Genomic DNA, 23,294 nt, shown 5'->3' on the forward strand with positions numbered 1-23,294 from the left:
ATAAACCAACGTGGTCATATTTACTGTGACTTTCCATATGAACATGTCTTTAACCCTTTTGCTCAGACAATATGAGGTTTATGGCATTAATTCCCTGATGTTTCAAACCAGGTTTCATTCAACACATGTCAGATGTTTCTAACTGTTTGTGCTGCTTCTTGTCATGGGGTCTGAGGTCACACTAAATAATAGCTTTGACCTCTACAACCCATTTAGTTCAGTTTTCTGAGTGTGTCTTTTAAGACATTTTCTTGTATCTGAGGAAAAGAGAATGAGAAATAAATACATATGTTCATTTCAACTCTGAAAAACAACAAAAATAAAGGTGGAATAAAACTTTTGTATATGACTATGTATGTTGTGTATGGGGATTATAAAAGAAAACGCTGTACTTTTCATTAAAAAGTAGATAATTTTTCATAATCTCAGAGTGTTGAAACCATACATTTTACACCGGAAATTCAGAAACGCTGGAGAAGAGGAGACTTTTATTTAATATGTTTTAACATGTGTTCCTGACATTGTCCAGCCCTACACTGCAAAATTATTTGGTTCTTACCGACTTTGCATTATTGTATCTGTACTGTCTGACTTTTTGCAATTTCCCCTCTGTTGTAAATATGTATATAGTCTGTATAGTTCTTTATTACTATTATTATTCTTTTATTCTATATTGTTTGCTTTTGCACTATCTTGTTTTTTGCACTATCCTTAGGCATGTACACTTCTTTTCTTGCACTTTACTGTGTTGCTGCCTTGACCATTGAATTTCCCTGTTGTGGGCTAACTAAAGTCTAATCTAATCTAATCTAATCTAATCTAATCTAATCTAATCTAATCTAATCTAATCTTCATCATATCGTCTACATTTACAGCCTGCACTAAACACAGTACGAAGATTCAACTTTTACTCTTTAACTACAGTAAAGTTGTCTTTTCCTTATGAATTCTCCTTTCCATCTTTCCTTGACTTCATGACTTTTTCCGCTGAGAAACAAATGGGATAGGAAGGTTATTTTCGACTATTTTAATACAGCTGTAGTTATTATTTTAGTCAGAGATCTGCTGTGGATACAAGAACCACCAGTGAACACTAGAGGGAGCCAAACAGACATCACAGACTGATGGAAATCAAATTGTCAGAAATATTTTAACAAAGTTAAAAAATGTTCACTGTGTTTTCTTTTAAAGTGAGATTCACATACAGTGCATTTGTTCTAAAAGAAGTTACATATTCTTGTTTAAAATGTACAAAATGCCGAGATAGAAACTTCTCTGATCATCATTAGATGTTCAGCTGCTTTTTTTGTTTTAATTTCTGAACAGATTTTGCAGGAATGAATCCAGTCTCACCTCCATCTCGTACACATCCATCCCCTGACTCAGCGGCAACTCGTCCTGTTTGGCCAAAGAGCACAGTCGAGTGATTTCTGCAGCTAGGTGACCGCTCAACTCCTGGAGGATACACAACAACACAAAGAGTTAACAGTATTATATTAACACTGAGAACCAAGGGTGTCAAACATACGGCCCATTGGCAAAAAATCTTGCCCTTCAGTGCAAAAATTACACCGAAGATATTAACAGTCAAGGGTGTTGCACTCATTTTAGTTCAGGGGTCACATACAGACCAAGGTTCTAATCATTTTGGATTTTTCATTCTAGTTTAGTTTATTTAGTTTTGACTTTTTTTTCTCTAATTCAGTTAGTTTTAATTCATTTTTAGAGCAGGTTTGATAGTTTTTATAAGTTTTCGTTTTGGTCTAAATGCTTAGTTTTAGTCTAGTTTTAGTTTTTTCATATCTTTTATCTTCTTCGCCGTCGTATTCAAATAAATCCCAGACAGGACTCTGCTGCTTTCTCCCAACTTTAGTCTCCATGTTTCCAGGTAGAGTGGGGACCAGAAGACGACTGGAAACGACAAGTGACGACAAGTGACGGACCGTGAAGTGCCGTATGGTGCTGCTAGCTAAAATTGCTCGAGGGAAATAAATCGATTTCATATCAATCCGACGTTGACAAAGACGAAAACGAAGGGAATTTTATCCATAATTTTTATACATTTTTGTTAGTTTTGTAAGCACACAATACAGTTTCAGTTAGTTATCATTTTTTATTTTATTATAGTTTTTATTTATTTCAGTTAATGAAAATGTTTTTACAATTCTAATTCTAAAATTCAATTGCATTGTTTTTTCATGCCTAAAGAGAAATAAAAACACTCAGGGAAAAAAATCTCGACTAAGGTTCTCATAATTCACGCATGAAAAGGTTAAACCAAATTTGTAGTTGTCATTATTTATAGGTTGTTTTGCTATTATTTAAATTAAAACGGGTGCAACATCCTAGACTGTCAATATCTTCAGTGTAATATTTTACACTTCCCATATTCATCCAGCGGGCTGGTTTGGAACCTTTGGTGGGCCAGTTTTGTGTCACCTGGTTCCTGGTCCTCAGGTCCTGGTTTTCCTGCTGACACTGACATAAGGCCTTCCTCTCTGCATCCAGAGCCTGGACCAGGTGTCCGTTCTCCAGACACTTCAGGGAATACTGCTGCGACAACACCTGGAGCTCCCGCTGGTAGGAGGCCAGCTCCTCCCTACTCACACAAACACAGTCAGATGGTTTGGATGCATGGACGCCTAAACTGTCGGTGTATTTGTACGTCGTCCTCATACCTGTGTTGTCGGTGGAGGTCTTCCAGGTGAGAATCTGCTGTGCTGTACTCTGACTGACACCTCCTCTGCACCTCCCTCTCCAGCTCCAGGCGGTGAGCGTTCTTGATGGCTTCAATCGCTGACAGACAAGGATACAGGTTTTCATCACAGTCCTCAACAAAAACATCCTCTAAACCAGAGGTGTCAAACTCATATTAGTCCAGGGGCCACACATAGTACAATATGATCCCTTTAATACACATTAATATGCTCTGAGTCAAATAATAACATAATCACTTCGAGAAAAGTTTGGAGTTGACATTATTTCTATGTTTTAGAGCAGTCATTCTCAAACTTTTTACAGTGGAGTACCCCCTGAAATATATATATATATTTTAGCCAAGTACCCCCAACTTTCTCTTCAGCATTTTTGATTGAGAAAAGGGGGCAAAATTGTTCCTGTGCCAAAGGTGTCTGTTTTTATTTTCAAAACTTTATTAACAAACTAGAAAAGCACTCGGAGAGCGCAGACCTCTGCCAAGGCAGATCAGTGCCCTGCCCCCCCCATCACCACCAAAATTTAATCATTTGTTCCTTGTGCCAGTATCAACATTTCCTGAAATTTTCATCCAAATCCGTTTATTAACTTTTTGAGTTATCTTGCACACGGACAGACAAACAAACCAGTGCCGGCAAAAACATAACCTCCTTGGCAGAGGTAACAACATATATTTAACTGTAATATATTAAAAATAACAAATCTTTATAAGTAACTTTTGTGTGCAAAATATAAACTGAAAAGTGTCCTCTTTCATTGATAAGAAAAAGAAATGACTTGAATAATATAAAATAGAAATGTTCTTAAAATGTTACCAAAGCTTGGGGGCAAAGTTTTTAAAAATACTGAAATGAAATAAGGTCATGTTAATACTGATTTTAATACTGACCATAAGTCTTCTATTAGTTTATAAGACACCTATGATAGCTCTTCAGTTTTCATTCTCTTTCTAACCACAGGCCTAGTTAGGAATGTTTGCTCTCAGTCAGTTTCTCAATTCTGCATGTTTTCTAAGCTACTTTGTCTCTAACAGTACCACAAGATACGGCATAACCCAACTCCTTAAAACTTCCCAGAACAACTCCAAGGTCTTGCATTCTTTCTGTTTGTATCTTATTTTCTTTCTTCTGCTTAGCGACAGCGTCATACATCATATTAACCAATTGCATTTAAGCTTAGCGCAGGCTACTATAAGTTAGACTGACTTCCAGGACAGGTCAGAACTGACTTCTGAGAGAGGGCGAAGCTTCGTTTGTCAGTTTCTCACTTGTGCACAATAAAGGAAGGCCTGACTGACAACCAATCCATTCTCCATGAATTTCTTTGTCGTTTACGCCTCCACGACAGTCAGAAGTGTCAATTTTATAATATGAAAGTATTTGTGTTTTATATTTCAGCATTAATTCTCATTCTTAATTTTGTATCCAGCATATGTTGACTTATTCAAAGTATCTAAAAAAAAGTAAATAAATTCAAGTACGTGTACTCCCATTTGGGAAAGACTGTTTTAGAGTTTATTTGAGTTAGTTTATTTAGAGTTAATTACATTATGAAAAATTTTACATGTATGAACAACCATAAATGACCTGAAATTTCTTACAAAAAATAAGTGCAATTTTAACAATATTATTCCTCAGTTTATCATTTACACATGAGCACTACTTTCAGATCAAAATGGATCTACAAAGACACAAAACATTTCATAACAGGCATAACTTTGTTAACATTGCACTTACTTTTCTGAAGACATTTCATGTTGTTCAGGTTTATAATAGTATTTTACTGGTCTGACATGCTTGAGATCATACTGGTCTGTATGTGGCCCCTGAACTAAAATTAATTTGACGTTGTTGATTGTTAATATCTTCAGTGTCATTTCTTCACTTTGGCGGGCACGTTTGGGCCCATGAGCCATATGTTTAACATCCCTGTTTTATACACAAATTTAAACACCATAAAAGACTCTGCTTTAAGTAAGAATTTATCTCTGTATTTTTCCACTAAACAGTTCATGAAACAGTTACAATAATACATTTTGCTCATTTCAAACTTTAACTGCTGGATTTCCAACATCTGCTGCTGTTATGTAAGTCTGTTTTCAGTGTTTGTGTAGTGATGACATCAGGTTCAAGTCACACCGGAGCATAAGAGGCTGTGGAATATTTGTGAACTGTGATGTACTGACAGTGTCAAAGCCTTCACAAATGTCCGCACAATGAAACTCAAACATCACCGTGAAAGAACACGAGGAAAAACTGGTTCTGGAGCGGAGGACAAGTTGACATGTACAAACATCCTGTCAAGAATGAAGTAAATGAGAAACAAAGCTTTTACACTCTATGGTTTGTAGAATCTGCATTAGTTCATATCGTAAAATCATACACGTTCTGTATATATAAAAAGGACAAGTTACTGAAATTATTATTTTCAATCTTCATATACTTACAGAGGTGGAGGAGGTACTCAGGTTCTTTACTTAACTCTTTCAGTGCCATGGGCCGATTAAATCGGCTTTACGAATACAACCTTTAAAGTGCCGCAGGCCGATCAGATCGGCTTTGGAGAACACGCCGGATGTTACCGAGCGGTTTCCTGCAGGATTCTTCAAATATTATAAAGACGACGCGAAATACTGAAAAATTCTGTGGCACTTTTAAGGCTTTTAAGGCTTATTAGCCCCTTAACTGTCTGGCACCGAAAGAGTTAAATAAAATTAGAAATACTACAGCATAAAATCCTGTACATTATATTAAATATTACAAAAAAAAAAATCAAGTAGATCATTCTTATGTTTAAAGATTCCTGACTGATGCTGATGCAAATTTTACTCTTTGCAACTTAAAATGATTACTATTTTAAAGTCTTTCCACCCTTCATCAATTGGTGTATTCCTACTGATTTGATCACAAATATTTGCGCATTTTCTGACACTATTCATCAGTGTGGAGTCAGTCTAAAATACTTTGTTTGCCAAAAACCTCCTCTTAAGGATTAATAAAGTTTATCTGTATCTGTTTATGTAATGCTGAACAGATTAGTGCTGTAGTTCTGCATCATGTCATTTAAATAAATAAAGCTTCTCCACATGCTGCATCAGCTGATAGTTTACATTATAGCTCTGTTAGCTTAGCTCTGTTTTTAGACAGAAAACAGCCACAGTAAAACCATACTCACCTCTGTTTTCTGTACTTTTATATTGTCAGTAGCTGAACTAAAGATATGTTTGGAATCCATCAAACAAGGTCAGAACTGTCACAGTCTAGTCTGAACCGTGGATCAACAAACGGCAACTTAGCAAGATAATAACATCCCATAATAACTTTATACGTTCATAAGCCTCAGAATCAAAGTCACCTGTTAAGAAGAAACGCAGACATTTCAGCATCAAACTCAATTCTTTTGCTTTATAGTCGACTCCACTGGAAACAAGACTATTTTTGCTACTTCTTTTCTTTGACTTTAAAAGTTGCTTCTTAATGGTTCTCATGTCATCTGGTCACTTTCTGATGCTTTGGTCAAAGGCCATGTGGTGTTAGTTTTCCTCACCATGGGAGCCTGACAGAGTGACTCACTACTCCCTCTAGTGGTCATATAAATCCACCGGCCTGTCGCCGGAAATAAATTCACTCTGTATCTCTATACAATAGCATCTTTGGCAGAACTTCACAGCCTTATGTTTTAAACACTATAATGATAATTTTAGGTCAGTTTTTAAACATTTGAAATTAAAAATATTACACATTGACCCTTTAAGTACATGAGTAAAAGTACCTTGTTACATATCGCACTGTAACATTACAACTGACGACCATTTTTACAGTCTCCAAACACCGCTGATGGAGGACACAGACTAAACCTCTGCAGGACTGATCAGAAGTGGTTGTAAAAGTCGGGTTCAGATGCAGATAGAACCGGCCTCTCCTCACCTGTTGCCGTGGCGGCGCTCTCCTCCTCCAGCAGACGGTCTCTCTCCACTAGCAGGCGCTCTATTTCCTGTCGGTGTCGGCGCTGCAGCTCCTCCAATATTTTCACATGAGACTCTTCCATGGAGTTAAAGCCACGTTCACATGTGGCCTGGAGGAATGACAAATTCACAGGTTAAATAACAGATTTTAGTCAAGCACTTAGAGTAATTCACTGTCTACTTCACTCATCTCATGGGTAAATATTACACCTTTTACTCCACATTATTTATCTGACAGTTTTAAATTTGAGGTTTTTCATTTGCTGTTGGCCAGATCTGAGTCATCTGAAACTAAAATAAAAGGATCTTCAGGTACAAATACCTATCAAAGATTGAAAAAGAGTGTGTAAAGGAGCACAAGGTCTGACCACTAACATTCATTTAAAACTTCCAGAGTATAAAAGATAGATGTGAGTTTATTTTTCACCCCAACAATCAAGACATACAGACTGTGTCAGGTATGGAGATGGAAAAGGAACATTCATTTATTTTATCTATCTTTTTTTCTATTTATTATATTTCAATATAATATATAGAGTTTCCTCTATATATATTGTTCATTTGACCTTCCCTTTTAATTTGTGTTCATTTTCTCCTATTTACCAAGTTCCAAAGCCTATACCTGAAGAAGCACAAGGCCAGAATTCATCAATGACACCTCATTTGAAAGGTAATAACATCTAGTTTCAGATAATTTCCTCTTTTAGTATGTGGCTAAAATACAACCTGAACTCATTGTGGTGTTTCAACACAGAGATGTATGATTTTATGTTTGTATGAGAGCAGATTCGTCTTTGGTAATGACCTAGTGGAGGTCTCTTATTGGTTGATTTTTACAGTATATGATTGCCCTGTACCTCTCTCTGACTACTGCACCCTGGGCTGTGGATAGCTTATATTGTGGCTATGCTTAAAAAAAAATTTAGATCAGTTTTTACTAAGTCTGCCCTTGTGTTTTTCCAGTTGTCTGCTTAAACAGAACTTAGTTTTGTGTTAAATACACAACACTCATACACTATAGTCCCATTAACTTCAATCACTATCTGGGTGATTCTTTCACTAAATATGTTTTTGGTGTTCAGGAATACTGTAAAATAAACTTAATGACTCAATTGTGTAGCATCTAAGCTTTCAGAGAAGGTATAACACGTCTATATCGACAAAGGTTTTATTGTAGAAACTTTAATGTATTTACTACAATTGGGGCACCAGTGATCTGATGAATATGGAGGGGCTAAAACAACTTTTTTTGTTTTTACAGTGGTGGCAGAATTATTAGAACACTTTGCATATTTAAGAGGTTTCATCTTTTTTTTTTTTAATGAATGGCCATTAAAATACTCATAAAACAACTGAAATATCTACAAAGTCATCACTTTGCTCTATAAACCATAGAACAGACCCATCATGAGGAGACTTAGGTCATTTTAGAAAAAACAAACTAAGTTTATTTCACTTTCAATGTCACACAATCATGTAAGACTCACTTCATCTGATATTTGTTGTACTCAGATCAACCATCCACACGTTTCATCAACATTATTCAATGAAATCATGTTTTGGAGGGAAAAAAGGTCAATATTTTCAGATCTGTCCGGTCTTCTAATAATTTCAACCACCACTATATATTGAAAACTAAATAAACTAGAAGCACTCGGAGAGCGCAGACCTCCGCCAAGGCTGATCAGTGGCCCCCCCCGTGGGCCCCCCCACCCCCGATCACCACCAAAATTTAATCATTTCTTCCTTATCCCATTTCCAACAAACCCTGAAAATTTCATCCAAATCTGTCCATAACTTTTTGAGTTATGTTGCACACTAACGGACAGACAAACAGACAAACAAACCCTGGCAAAAACATAGCCTCCTTGGCGGAGGTAAAATAATGCATATTGGAAAAAATATACATTCTCTAAAATGGTTTCATTTTAATAAATGGCCAAAACAAAACAAAACAAAAAAAAAATCAAACCAGGATTTAACAAAATGCCCAAAAGCTGAAAATAGGTGTGTGAATCCGCACTGTTTTTTCCTGTTTCCCATCGTTAATCATGTGATGTTTTATCTGACGTCTCTGTTTTTTAAAAGTGGATCTAAATACGTTTAAACCACTTCTAGCAGAAACATCATAACATGTCAGTACAATCAACTGCATCTACATTTTGTTGTTCAAACTTCTATACTTCCATTTGGAGTATTTTTACATTTCTCTCTTGGAGTAAAAAAACTCATACTTTTACACTACTGCACATTAGTCACTTTCACAGCTGTATGGATATAGTGTATACAAATATTTACAAATTTACTTCTGTTTCCTGTAGATTTGTATACGCAAATCTTGTATTTTTTCTGCTTCATTAATGTGTTCTATTTATATTATTTATTGCTTATATCTCTTCACACTTTCCTTTTTTTGCTTTTTTGCTAGTGTTTTTTCAAGAGTATTTTTGTATGCAACTGAACTATTCTGACCAAGTCACAGCTAAATGTGGCATATTTACACAAATTAATGTTTTTATTTGTACTGTCTGTTCATTAATATGCACTGTCCTCATCAAATAAATAAACAAATAAATAAAACAAGTAAACTCATTTCCCTTGTGGATCAATAAAGTTTGTCTAAGTCAAAGTCTAAATGATCTGAATCCCTCCTCCACCACTACTTACCTTCAGCTTTTCCATTTCCTCCTCGTGCTTCTCCTGAACAGAGCTCATTTTCACGTCCATCTCCTCCGTCATCTGCTCTGTCGTGACCCTCAGCTGCTCCTCCAGCTCCTCCACTCTCTGTCTCAGCTCTAAAACCAGCTCCGTCTCCAGATTCGGGCCCGGATCGAGCGATGCATCATTGGTGTCTTTGCTTTCATCGGACATCTCCTGGATTTCCGGCTGATCCTCGACGCTTGAGACTTCCATGCTGTCGTCGACGTCGACTTTATACTCCACGTCTTCTTCAGCTTCGTCTTCAATCTGAGGCTCAGGATCTGTGTCTTCTACACAAGTCTCATCTGTCTGCGTCCATGTGTCCATCCTGTGGCTGATTTGTTCCTCTAGATTCGACAGTCTTTCGCGCATCTCCATGTTTTTTTCCATCAGATTAACACATTCGCTGCAGGTTAAAGGCATGTTCAGCCTCTGTTGGTTCATTTCTCTCTGATGTACCGCCTGAAGGCTGCTGATGTGACAACAGTACAAAGCTTCAGTGGCTGCAGAGTGAATAAAACCAGACCAGGGATGCTCTAAAAACTCACAAACCCTTTCAGTCGTCAGCTGGAGATGGCTTTGAGCAGAGATTATATTGTCTAAAAGTGAAAGTTTAATCTGTGTGATGGCGCTGAAATGCTCTATTAAGCTTTTATCCACGTCCAGAAGCTGATAATTAAAATCAGATGTCGTGGTTTCATCTTTGCTTTTGGTTTCTGCCGCTGTTTCACTTGCATTACTCAACATAACCTCCTCATCTCCTGAAGTCTCGCTCTCGGAACCTCCAGAAATGGGAACGTGGCCTAAAATCAGCATCTGTTTCTCTACGATCATAAACTCTGTCACCTCCCTGAGAAGCTCCTCCAGTGGTTCCTCATCGTTCGTCCAGGTCGCCTTCAGTTCTCCGAGCAGCGATCTCCAAAAACTTTCCTCCCGCCTCAGCTGACCCACCACCTTCAGCTCCGTCAAATCACTTTCCGTTGACCTCCTCATTGCATCCAAGTCCAACTTCTCAACCACTTCCAGTATTTTCCCCAGCGCCTTAAACCTCAACACCACCCCCTCTTTCACCTTCTGGATTCTTTCTTCACCAGATAAACAACTCAAACTCTTTCCGTTCTGCAGCTGGTTTTCTTCTAACTCTTGCTTTAACCTCCTGACATCCTCTGTTGCTTTTTCACTGTAGACCTTCTCAGCCTCTTTCAGCTGTTCGTTCTCCACCTGGAGCTCCCTGCACGTCACCTCTGCTTCCTCCAGTTTCCTTTCCAACTCGCTGAGCTTGGCCTCGGTGGCTTCGAAACATCTCAGCAGGTATCCCTCGGTTTTCTCCGCGACGACGTTTTTCTCCTTCGCTTCCTTCGCTTCGTTTCCCAGCTGCAGCAGCGCCTCTGTTTCCTTCACGTTCTCCTCCAGGGTTGTGATCAGCGTCTGGGCCTCCATCAGCTCCTGGTTCCTGACGTTGAGCTCCTTCTCCAGCTCCTCCACCCTGGTCCGCCCCATCTGCTCCGATTCGGGCAGGTGTAGTGGCTCTGAGTACCTGCCGCTCAGCTCCGCCTTCAGCCGTTCTATCTCGCGGTCGGCCTCCGTCAGCTGGTTCAGCATCTCCTGGTTGTGTTGGTTGAGGGCCTTGTTCTGGTTGGTGAGCAGCTCCACCTCCTGGGAAAGCCTCCTCAGCACCGCCTGGTCCACACAACTCAAAGACACACCATCTCCTGTCCCATCCTGCTCCGAAATCAATAAAGTAGGAGAACATTCGCTGATGTCTAGCAGTGCTTCTGGACTGGGACTGTTCTGGTCGACGTCCAGAGTGAGTCCATCGAAGTGCAGGCTGTCTGACTCTGACGCCGGTGACAGTAAAGGTGTGACCACAGTCTCAGAGAGGAAATCGTCCAGTTGTGTTAGATTCCCGTCCGAGTCGTGTAGACGGATGGTAGGGATGTGGTGCTGAGGTGATGTGAGCTGCTCCTGAAGGCTGTGTCGGATGGCGTTCTGCTGCTGGAGGAGCTCCCTGGTCTCCTCGTACATGTCCTTCAGACTCTGACTGGGGCTGCTCAGAGGTTTTTCATTCGACTCCAGGGGGTTAAAATTAGCATCGAGCTTTGGGAAGATCGAAAACAGGGAGAAAAGGAGGATTAATTCCCACATGTTGAACACAAAACTATATGATGCCTTCACGTGCTATCGGGAAGATGATCCTTTCCACTTGTAAATTTGAAATCACGAGTGTGTTGTGTTCGAGTGCTTCTGTTGTCGTAGCGGAATCGAAAATGGATGAAATACAATTTATCGTGACCTTCTACTTGGGTAAAACAATTTTGGATGTGTTGATTCCTCTGCTACAGCACTTTTTTTTGTAATTTTTTTTTTTTTTGCAAATTGTATATGCAATAAATGTGGAAAATCATCAGGTAATAAAAGTATAGTTAATCATTCGCTATGACTCCCTTGTTGCTCTCCAAAGTGTTGAAAAGGTTCATCTCGGTGGCTCGTGGATCCAAATTTTTCCCTTATCATAGCAAAAAAGCTTGTTTTGCTGTTCTGGAAAAAATCTGAAGTTCCTTCAGTTAAATTACGGCTGAAAGAAATGGTTAAACTCTGTCACCTGGAGAGAATCTGGTTCTCATTGTTAAATAAACTACACTAGTTTAATCAGAGTTGGCATCCCCTTCAACAATATACTGATAACTCAACCTGAAAATAACTAGAATTTATGTGGCCTCCCTTGGTGGGATACATCATAAGTCCTGGGATGGGGGGGGCGTGGATGAGGGTTGTTAACATGTGTGTTTGTTATGTTTACTTTCCTCTGTTGTACTTTTGGTTTGTTTACTCTGTGTTTATTTTTTGAAATGTGGACAAATTGTAATGATGGATGTTTTTGTGATTAACTCTTGAATAAAAGGTTGACAAGATAAAATTTTTTCCCAGTTCTCCGGAAAATACAACGTGAGGGGGCGTTCATGTGCCATTTTCAAATTCGTAACTAGTATTTACCGTAATTCCCATAGCACGTGAAGGCAGGATTAGTAACAGGTTAGAACACAGGTGTCAAACATGTGGCCCGGGGGCCAAATCCAGCCGCCAAAGGGTTCAATCCGGCCCATGGGATGAATTTGTGAAATGCAAAAATTACACTAAGGTATTAACAATCAAGGATGTCAAACTCATTTTAGTTGAGGTTCCACATACAGAACAATGTGATCTCAACTAAAATAATAGCATAATAACCTATAAATAATGACTCCAAATGTTCTTAGTTTAATGTAAAAAACATAATATTACATTACACCTATAAATAATGAACTCCAAATTTTGCTCTTAGTTTTAGTGTAAAAATTTACATTAAATTATGAAAATATTAACATTTACAAACTATTCTTTAACAATAAAATGTGAAAAACCTGAACTTTTGAAAGTGAAATTTTGAGGTGTAATATTATTAAAATTGCACTTATCTTTCTCAAGAAATTTCATTTTTTTCAGGTTATTTACATCATTTTGTTTGGATAGTTTGTAAATGTACATATTTTCATAATTTAATTTTGATTGCAGTAAAACAAAAAGAAAAATTTGAAGTCGTGATTACTTAGAGGTTATTATGCTTCTGTTTTACTGGTCCGGCCCACTTGAGATCAATTTGTGCTTAATGTGGCCCCTGAACTAAAATGAGTTTGACACCCCTGGGTTAGAAGATAGTTTGTGCTTTACCGACGGACAGACGTTTTGTTGATTTTTCCTGTTTGTGTTCAACTGAGCTTCAAGGTCAAGTCTGGAAAGCTCCGACTCTGCCAGCTGAGCCTTCAGGTCCTCAACCTGCAGAAACACAATAAATACAAGACAGATCATGAACCAGCTTTCATCCACCAGGTGAGCCATGTAAAAGTCAGGGAAAAGTCAGCGTCACAGAACGTCAGCCAATGACAGCACAGCGTCACAGAACGTCAGAAAAATGCTGGATCATGCTGTTTCTAATCAAGGCAACTATTTAATGTAAAAAATCTAAATTTTGACTTTCCTCAGTCTCAGGAGGAAATCTTTACTGTTCTAAAACTACTGGTGGAGTCTGTTACATATGAAGTTGCTGTATTATAACAGTGAAGCGTCTTTGACTCACCGCCTTCTTGTAGGTTTCCAGTAGTGTCTCTGTCTCCGCGTCCACATCGTCTTTAGTCTCTGGGCCCAGAGGGACGGTCCGGTCCGGTCTGAACACCGTCCTCTCCACCTGCCTCCAGTACTCCTCAATCTCCTCCTCCACCTTCTGCTGTGACTTCGGACTCAGAGCTCTGACTCCGCCCTCTGCCATCTTATCCCCTGCCGCCTCCCAGTCCAGAGGAAACCCCAGCATGCTCTCATACCTCTTCCTCCTCTCGTCCCTCCTCTTCCTCCTCGCCAGGTCACCCAATTCCATCAAACTGGAGGCTGGAGTCCCGGTCGGAGGATCTGCGTCCTGCTTCGGTTTAGTCTGAGGCCTGAACTCGGCCCAGTCGAAGGTTCGGTAACGTCCCTCTCGCCGCCGTTCCGTCACACTTCTGGGTCTGGGGTGGGGGTCCGAGGAGGCATCAGTGGAGTCCTGGGTTACATCTGGTTTGGGGAGGGCTTCAGGGGGGCTGCACAGTACATGGTGGCCACGTAAACTGTACACAAGACATGTTTATTTATTTTTATTTGATTTTATTTAACCAGGAAAAAAAGACGCTTTGAAATTAAAAAATTGCTTTTGCAAGAGTGTCCTGGCCAAGACAGCAGCAGCAGAAATGACAGAAAACAGAGATCTGATCCATACATCCACAGTAAAAACATCTATAAAACAAATAATAAAACTCAGTTCTAAAACCATACATAAAACACTAAACTAAAAGCATACGTAAAAAACACCATCAATAATTTAAAAGGTACTAAATTTATACAACAATGTTCCTTAAAAGCATCTCAAAGCAGAATCTGAAATAAATTAGTTAGAAAAACATCTACATCCAGATTTATCCTTTTCTCATTTAGTTAAAATGAGTTTAAATGTATTTAAAGATACCAGTTCCTTCAGTTTTATCTCCTTCTGTAGAGGAGGAGGATGGGAAACATGACAGTAACCCAACGAAATCTTAGATTTAACACTATTTTCACCCTCAACTTCAATTTTGATTAAAAAAAAAAAAAAATGAACCTGAGCTTTTTCTGTAGCAGGTCCAAGGCTCTGAAACATGTGCACAGTCCATTAAAAATGTTAAATCTGTTTTAAAGACGCACCTATTTGCACTGACTTTTAATACAAGTGTGTGACTGTGTGAATTTGTTTTATCTTCAGGTTGTATTTTTAGAGACTACTTATCTTATTATTGTGTACCTGTTTTATCAGTTTTAGCATATCTTGTTTTTTTATATCCATATATTTTTATTGGTTTTTATTAAATTTGTATTTTTACCTATAATCCTTGTACAGCACTTTGGACACTTTGTGCTGTTGTAAATGTGCTATAGAAATAAACCTGACCTTGACCTTAAAATATTGTATTTACATTGCTTTCGATTGGTCAAATCTGACGTCGCTGTCAAACTCTTCACTCAGGTCTGGCTGACAGGATGTGGTCTGTGGGAATAATCCTGACACTGGACAAATCATTCCTCCATCTATCTATGCTTTACCATTTTCATACAACACCAACCTCCAAGCTACAACTGCACACTGAAAAGGTTCTCACAGTTTGTTTTTTTTTGTGCAGGAATGTTGTCATTTTAAAACCATGCTTGTCTTCTCCATGTGATGGAGAATGCTTTATCAAAGCTACTCTCCTGCCTGGTTTCTTGATGTCTTTGACAGTGCTCTTGAATCTGATAAACAGAGTTTTTCTGCCGATAAGACCATCTTGCTTCAGTTGCATCTTTTAGCTAAGATGAAGCTGTACCTCCCTATAAGCCAGTTCCAGCATGTTGTCTATATGTTTATCACATCTCCTCTGGATTACTGTAATTCACGCTATTATGGGTTGGACCAGTCCTCTATCCACCGGCTGCAGATGGTCCAAAACACTAGCCTTCTGACTCGAGCCAGAAGACAAGACTACATCTCCCCCATACTGGCTTCCTGTCACTTACAGGATCCAGTTTAAGATTTTTTTTTTTTAAATTCACTTTTTTATTGACATTCTGTATCAATTTTGACAAAGATATTCATTTTAAATGTCATCAACAGTATATTAATCTGAATGTCCCATTTTTTTTAACAATGAAACAAACAAAAAGAACATAAACAAGTAGGGAGTGAATTGCAGTTATTACATTTACTATATCTAATCTTCTATACAAAAATAAAAGCATCAAAGTCCGGTCTGCGTGGCATGACGTATTCCATCCATTTCTTCCAGTGCGTAACAAACAAGTCCTTCTTATAGTTCACGTCTGCAGTAAGTCTCTCCATCTTATATATGTCCACTGTAATGTCCATCCACATGCTCAGCGTTGGGCTTTCTGATGAAAGCCATTTTCTTGTGATGGCTTTTTTGTCCGCTATTAGCAGGATATTAAATAAATATTTGTCTCTCTTTGGCCATCCTTCTGGTATAAGTCCAAAAAATAAAGATTTACATTCAAAGGATAAGTGGCTCCCGATAATTTCTTGTGTTTCCTTATGTATTTCCTTCCAGTAACTTTTGATAACAGTACAATTCCTGAAGAGATGATAATGATTTGCATTTGTATTACCACATTTTCTCCAGCAAACTGGGGAGTTATCTCTGTAGTGGGACTTTGGATGTGGTGTAATGAAATATCTAATCAGGCTTTTCCAGCCAAACTCGTTCCAACTCTGTGAACTACTACACTTCCACTGATATTCCCAGACTCTTATCCACTCTTCTTCTGTCAGATCCAGTCCTCCCTCTATTTCCCATTTTATTTTTATATATAAAGTAGAATGTGTTTTCATGTTAACAAGCCCTTTATATAGATCTGAGATTATACTTCTATTTTTGTGTGATTCATAAGCCCTTATGAATACATCCAATAACTGATTGCTTTTTTCTGCTAAATTTTTTATTTTTTCATTAACAAAGTGTCTCAGCTGTAGATAACGATAGAAATCTTGTGTCTCTAGAGCATATTTCTCTTTAATTCCAGTTTAAGATTTTATGGTAAGTTTCTAAGTACCTGAATGGTTTGGGACCCCCATTCCAGCCAGAGAAACACCACCTCAAATCGCCTGATTTTAGATGTACCAAAAACCCAAAAATGTCTAAAGACTACAGGTGACAGAGCCTGTTCTGTTCAGGTCCAAGGCTCTGGAATACTCTGCCTAAACAAATCATATATGCACGGTCCAGTGAGCGCTTTAACACTCCTTTAAATATATATTTGCACTATTTACACTGACTTTTAATACAAGTGTGTGACTTTTATCTGTTTTATCTTCTGGTTGTATTTTAGATGCTATTCATCCTATTATTGTCAATCTGTTTTCATCAGTTTTCTCATATTTATTCTTATTTTTACTAGTTTTCTCATATTTTGTGCTATATAAGTAAACCTGACCTGGACCTTGGAAGATCTCAGACGTTTTGTCAGTAATATTTACAGACCATATGAAAAGTTTTTGACCAATGCTTTGACCATCCTTATAATAATTTATCTAAAAACCATAAGTATTTGAGTGTCTGACATTTACCTGGCTACATCAGGGGCGTTTGATGGGTGCACGTTTTTCATCAAGGCCTGGATCCAGTTCTTGCGGATCCCTGCAGTCATGGCGGACAATGTGTAGACACCCTTTGGAGTCTATAACATGTAAATATTTAACAGCAAGTTAATGTTAAAACGCATAATATAAAATTAACCTCAGAGCTGAAGGTGAAAAAGGATTTTGTGAACTCTTACATGGATCTGAAAGCCGTAGTTCCTCTGAACCTGATACTCCGACACATTATAACACTTTGTGAGGTCAATTTCTCCTTCTAAATCTGAAGCCTGATTGGAAAAAAACGCTTAAGTGAGAACTAAAGTACGTGATATTTTACAGTAAAATACAGCAGTATGCTACTACCTCCTCAGCCACTGAGTCTTTGTAGTATCTCAGACTGTCAGTCGACAACACAAACCAGTATTTCCGCCACTAGAGGGAAGCAAAACACATATTAAACATATAAAACAGGAATTGATATGGGAAACAAATCATTCACTTAGAACTAAAACAGTGTTTACCTGGTTGTTTTCATCTAATTTGACCATCCATCCCTTCTTGAAATTCAGTAAATCAGGCTGAAATAAAGAAAAAACATGAAGAAATGTGGAAAAGTAGAATAAACCAGACAAAACGGCTTTTCAGTAAACAGTGAGATAAAAATTCAACATTTGAAGGGTAGTTTTACCAAATAAAGTTGTTAATTAACATGTTAAGTCACAAGACAAACCACAGAATAACAAAATAAATATATTTCTGCTTCAAAACAGAAATTACATGAAAATAATATAGAGCATACTCATTCTCGAGGCTGAGGGTCACTAATCACAGTTTAGAATGAGTATCAGAAACTATTAGTTTTTCCATTATTTTCTTAGTTAATGGATTGTTTGATGTAGAAAACATCCCAAATATGCATCACTGGTCTACAATTTTTTTTTTTTAATGATCTGCCACAGAAATTAAATGTGCTACATCTTACATACTTTGAAGATGAATTGGAAAACAAATGACAAAGTGCTGGTTATCTGATGTTTTCAATGTATATGATAAAACGTTATTACATATACATAAGTTTATATACATTACACAATCTATTTATACATGTTTCAGTATAAAGAACCTGTAAAGTGATTGTGCTATAATGTACAGACAGAGTTTTGAAATAGCTGACACAAACATCTCTTTGGACCAAAACTAATTTTCACATTAATTTGTCAAAATTCCACATTTTAACCCAAAACTGTATCTTGGAAGCTACAGCTAACCAGCATTTAGACATAATTTTTCAATATATTTTTATTTAAAACAAAATTAAAATACTAAGCTAAAGAGGGAATGCAATTCTTTTATAACTTTATTGGGTAAACTGTATGACATGTGAAACTATTTTCCCAATTAAAACAAAGGAAGAATTTATTAGTGTTGATATCAACAAAGTCACGAGAATTGTATAGGACAGGCCGATATCTAGTAAGATGAGAACAATATAAAAGACACAAGAAGGAAATTATGTACAGGCACAACAAGATGAAAACCAATTAGAGATGCAATAAGAAAAAAATTAAACAAAAATGAAGTACAAAAAAAAAAAAAAACCACGACGAAAAAAAGTCAAATATACAAGACAAAAGTAAAGAAAAGCAACATGATGACAATTATGTGAAAAATGCAACAAAATGAAAAAGTAAAAGACACAAGAAGATGAAGATTATGTGTAAAAACTAAGCAAGATAAAAAATAATGTAAATGACAAAACTTTTATAACTTAGTAGGGATTAATAACATGAAAACATGAGGTCAAACTGAGGTCTGACCAAGAAGAATTATTTTTAAATACCTCAAATGTCTTAACTTAATCAACTGGTTATGTGTCAGTATGCATTATCTTTTGAAATAAACAAACAGTTTTAGGTAAAATAAAGCACTGAACAGGTTGCATACTGGGTTGTTGTTGTTGAGCAGAAAAGGTCTGTGGATGACTTTGAATCTTCATCATCTTCAGAACATAAACCCTCAGTTAATCCCATTAGCTCCACTTCCTGACCAGGCCTGACATGTGGTTGTGATGTTCTGCAGATGCACGTGTTCTGCTGGTGTTGTTTTCTGTCTGATTGTGCGACTTGTGTAACTGATCGGTGTCTTACTGTCATCACAGTGTCTGTTGTCCTGCGGTCCAGAGACTTGGCTCTCCTCTGGGGAGGGGGGGCGTTCAGCTGGGCCATGTCTCCACACGACTGGAGTTTCTGTGAAAAAAAAAAGAGACCCAAACATGAACCACGGTGGGAGTGAAAGTACAACCAGTCCCTTCATCGGTGCTGGTTTTATCAGGAGGCTCCCACTGATGCAAAGACGTGACATGTTTTCTCAATGGGACGGTGGTGGTTTGTGTGTGCAGCCTGCATTCCTGCAGCCGGAGTAACCGATAGTCTGGATCCTTGGCAGGGGCATCAGCTGGAGGATTAGGCCTTCTGCAGAGCACCACAGGGAGCCCGACCAGCCTCTGGTCCACTCACATCAACACACAACTGCACATGGATGACTGGATTTGGCAGAGGAATGCATGAAGGGGTTTAGAGGCTCCATAATCCCTGATACTGCACGGCTTTTTGTCTTACATTTCAAAATGATGCTACAAGTCCTGCATGCGTCTTATTATCAGGTTTCATGCTGGCCAACAGAGCTGCTTTAACAGCCCGTATCAGTCTCTCTTTCAACTCCGGATTACACTGAGTGAAACAAGGGGGCATTTTTTTGTTTACTTGAGCTGCTGCTATTCAAAAGATTCATTCTTCCCTCTTACATAACCCCTTAAATGGGAAAAAAAATGACCACTTTAATCGTTACAGAGCATTCTTTGTATTTTTAAGGCATTTGTATTGAAATGGATCCAGGGATACACCACACAGAGGAACACGGTGCTCTGTCTGTCTGCTCTGTGAACTGCTTTTTCATTTTTTTTTCTTCCAAACAATGGCTGACCGCTGCAGAAACAGCCTGTCCTCTATTTCTGTGAAGACGCCTCATGTCCGAGCGCCAAGGATGAGGAAGATGAAGAAGAGGAGGAAACCTGGGAATCTCAGCTCAAGGCCTGAATGAACTCTGACTCCTGGCGACTAAAACAAATGCACCCAACAATACATAAATCACAGCTCGGGATAAAATGTGCTGCTGGAGTATTTAAAGGTAAATCCTCTGGAATGAGCCTGTGTGTTTAATCAAAGCTTAACAGCTGCCACAGCCACCGCCATCTGTGGTCCCTTTTCAAAGGAAATGGACGAGATGTATGGATTAATCAATTAGTTCTGCTTTGCCCAAAGTTTGGGCCCTAAATGGGTCACGAAATGATATATTATTGTGTCAACTGTCAAATACACAGCAATAATATGACATTCTAAATCATTTTGCTATTTGAAACTCAAGAATTTATAAATGTTGATACTAACAAAGTCATGAGAATTGTATAAGAGAGGCCTCAGTCATTACACAGCAAGACAAAAACCATATAAAAGACACAAGAAGAAAGTTATGTAAAGGCACAACAAGACGAAAACAACATAAGAGATGCAAAAAGATGAAAACGACACAAAAACACAAGAACAAAAGTAAGTGAAAGATGCAAAAGACAAAAACTATGTATAGCATGCAACAAGATTAACATTACAAAGTGCAACAAGAGGAAAATAATGTAAAAGACACAACAAGATGGAAATTACACTAGAAATTCAACATGATAAAAATAACATTAAAGATGAAAATGATGTGAAAATGCACCAAAATGAAAATGACATGAAAAACATGAAAATAGATTCACACACAAGATGAAGATTATGTGTGAGGTGCAGCAACATAAAAATAAGGAAGAATATACAAGGATAAAAATGACATATATGACGACACAAATTATATTTGTTTGCAAGTATTGGCATTAGATTTGTTTCTTTGTGTCTCAGGTGTCTGTTTATTTGATGTAAGGTTGTTAAGGGGGTCATATTTCTCTAAACCCTTTGGTTCCATTTATTTGTGTATTTGGACCTTAATAGTTCATACAGTTTGAACCCTCCAGGTGCTGCAAAGCTATCTTTATATTCATTCCGTCAAAAACTGAGTGGATTTCTAGAACCTGTTTTCATTCCTTCTTAATTTGTTATGTTTTATAACCAGTTACATCACGACATTTGCACATATAAGGTCAAGACTTCCAACGAATATTTCTCAGAGTACGACATAACTGTTTGTCAGCAGCAGCGGTTGTAGTGAAAACTGAAAAAATGTCCAAACTTCAAGCCGATTAGCTAAAATGTTCAGTTGTTGGTTGTATTAACGAACACAAGTGGCTGAACAGGACAGAAAGCACAGCCAACAACCTGGAGGGGGCGGGGCCTGAAGTAGCTCATTTGGATTTAAAGGGCCAGCGCTCCAAACCACCTTTCTGGTGTCATTACTCAGAAATATTGTTGAAGATGGACCTGTGGAGTTGAATGAATGAAGAATTCAGACCCAAGCAGAGCATTTACAGTTTATGTAGACCACAGGGAAATGTTTTAAAAGGTGTAATTCCATTTAAAAAAGCTAAATATCACTCCTTTAATGCCTCACTACGACACTCTTTCAGACATTCCACCATCAGAGCTTCTATTCACACTGAGATCTGACGAACATGGGGAAAATTTCCAAGATCACCTATCAGAAGGTTCAGGGAAAACAGATGAGACCAGAGTGACTCCAGTGAAAAGTGGCTGACATAAGAGTTTTTAAGAGAAGTTCAATGTTAATCTATGGGAGCAGCACCTAGTGGCCATTTCTGTTTTATCTTCTTCCTAGCCACTTGAATGATCGTCGACAGTACACTGTGTCTTAAAAACCCAGAAGGATCCCAGTTTGATCAGTCCAATCAGATCCTGACTGTGATAAAAACATCTCGATGGTCCGCACCCTTTACTCTGGTTTCAGTCGGATGCTTCCTCGTGTTTTGTGTTGTCGATGCCGTCACACACAGACGTTTACTCACCTTCTTAATCACTATAGTTTAACAGTCAGTGACTATCATTCACAAACAGATGTGCACTAAAAGAGGAGGTATTACTCCCAGCGTCAGAGTTTATCAAGTGAAACATATAAACAGGCCGATACGTGATTCTGCACTTTGGGCCCTTGTATCAACAGAGCTTAAATATTCTCGTAAAAGCGTCCTCGCACCAGACGTTACACTGCCTCTTGTTTAGGTTGTGAGGAATTCCTGGAAAATGCCTGTGAGAGGAATGCCTTTTACTCTGATTACAACATACAACAGGCAGGAGGCAGAAGAGTGAACACCCCCAGGGCATCGAAACCAGTTCTGGTAACAAACAAAATGCAGCGGTGGATGAATCAGCCTCCTGCAGACACATGCACACATGCAGGAGGAAACACATGCCTGGGCACGGCGGCTTGAGGCGTCCACGCGTTTCATGCCAAACTCTCATCGCCTGCCTCTCACAGTCGACGGTGATGATGTGAAGCATTAGAACCGATCTGGGTCTTTGTCATGTTTCCACGCACACGGGTTGAACACGCTCGGGGTGGAATGCGAGGGATGCGTTCGGCCCCGTCAGGTCAACGCCATCGTTAAAGTGACGTCTTCCTTCGCAGCACACCTGGTTATGAGTGAGTCATGTTCAAACCAGTCCAGTACAGGTTCAATATGGACTGGTTTTAATGTGCACAAACCCACATCCACATTATTCACTGCTGCTATACTGTGGCTGTTACCAGTAACAGTCACCAAACGGATGATGTTCTGACTCATAACACATTCATTAAACATCTGTGGACTAAAATATTTCCAACTTCCCACCAAAACTCCTCCCTATTTACTGTTTGTAACACTCAGATGCAATCACAATAACCCCTTTTCCACCTCAGGAACTTTAGTTTTACCTAGGATTAAAAAAAACAACAACTTTGGTGCGTTTCCATTAAAACTATCTATGTAAAAACCTTTCCCTCCCAAACTTTACCTGAAAAATAGGACCCATGTAACTGCATCTCACCGACATGTTCTATCAAGAATCAATAACAAGTTGAATTTGTGAGGTTGTCAGGTTCTGTCTCTATGTTAGAGTCCTGTGGTCTGGATGGAGGAGATCAGTCTACCAATAAAACTGGGTGGCACTTTCACTGGAGAACTCAATTAATTAAATCAAAGTCCATATATGACTTCCTATCAGTGATCAATAGGAACTATATTGATATATTTAACCATTTACA

General features: G+C 38.4%; 1 protein-coding gene across 1 annotated transcript in view; it reads right to left on the reverse strand.

Annotated features, from left to right (window-relative positions):
• LOC115423999 (myosin phosphatase Rho-interacting protein-like) overlaps window positions 1-23,294 on the reverse strand; it is a 42,431-nt gene that overhangs the window by 2,155 nt on the left and 16,982 nt on the right. Inside the window, exons 9-20 of the mRNA XM_030141059.1 lie at window positions 19,193-19,291; window positions 17,567-17,623; window positions 17,409-17,477; window positions 17,243-17,332; window positions 17,034-17,143; window positions 13,494-14,013; window positions 13,088-13,192; window positions 9,347-11,476; window positions 6,642-6,789; window positions 2,679-2,796; window positions 2,440-2,599; window positions 1,354-1,455 (exon numbers count right to left, since the gene is read on the reverse strand). Of these exons, the coding sequence (XP_029996919.1) occupies window positions 1,354-1,455; window positions 2,440-2,599; window positions 2,679-2,796; window positions 6,642-6,789; window positions 9,347-11,476; window positions 13,088-13,192; window positions 13,494-14,013; window positions 17,034-17,143; window positions 17,243-17,332; window positions 17,409-17,477; window positions 17,567-17,623; window positions 19,193-19,291 (3,708 nt within the window). The remainder of the gene's footprint in view (window positions 1-1,353; window positions 1,456-2,439; window positions 2,600-2,678; window positions 2,797-6,641; window positions 6,790-9,346; window positions 11,477-13,087; window positions 13,193-13,493; window positions 14,014-17,033; window positions 17,144-17,242; window positions 17,333-17,408; window positions 17,478-17,566; window positions 17,624-19,192; window positions 19,292-23,294) is intronic.

This window comes from Sphaeramia orbicularis, chromosome 8, assembly GCF_902148855.1.
Source record: "Sphaeramia orbicularis chromosome 8, fSphaOr1.1, whole genome shotgun sequence".
In the NCBI taxonomy this organism is placed as follows: Eukaryota; Metazoa; Chordata; class Actinopteri; order Kurtiformes; family Apogonidae; genus Sphaeramia; species Sphaeramia orbicularis.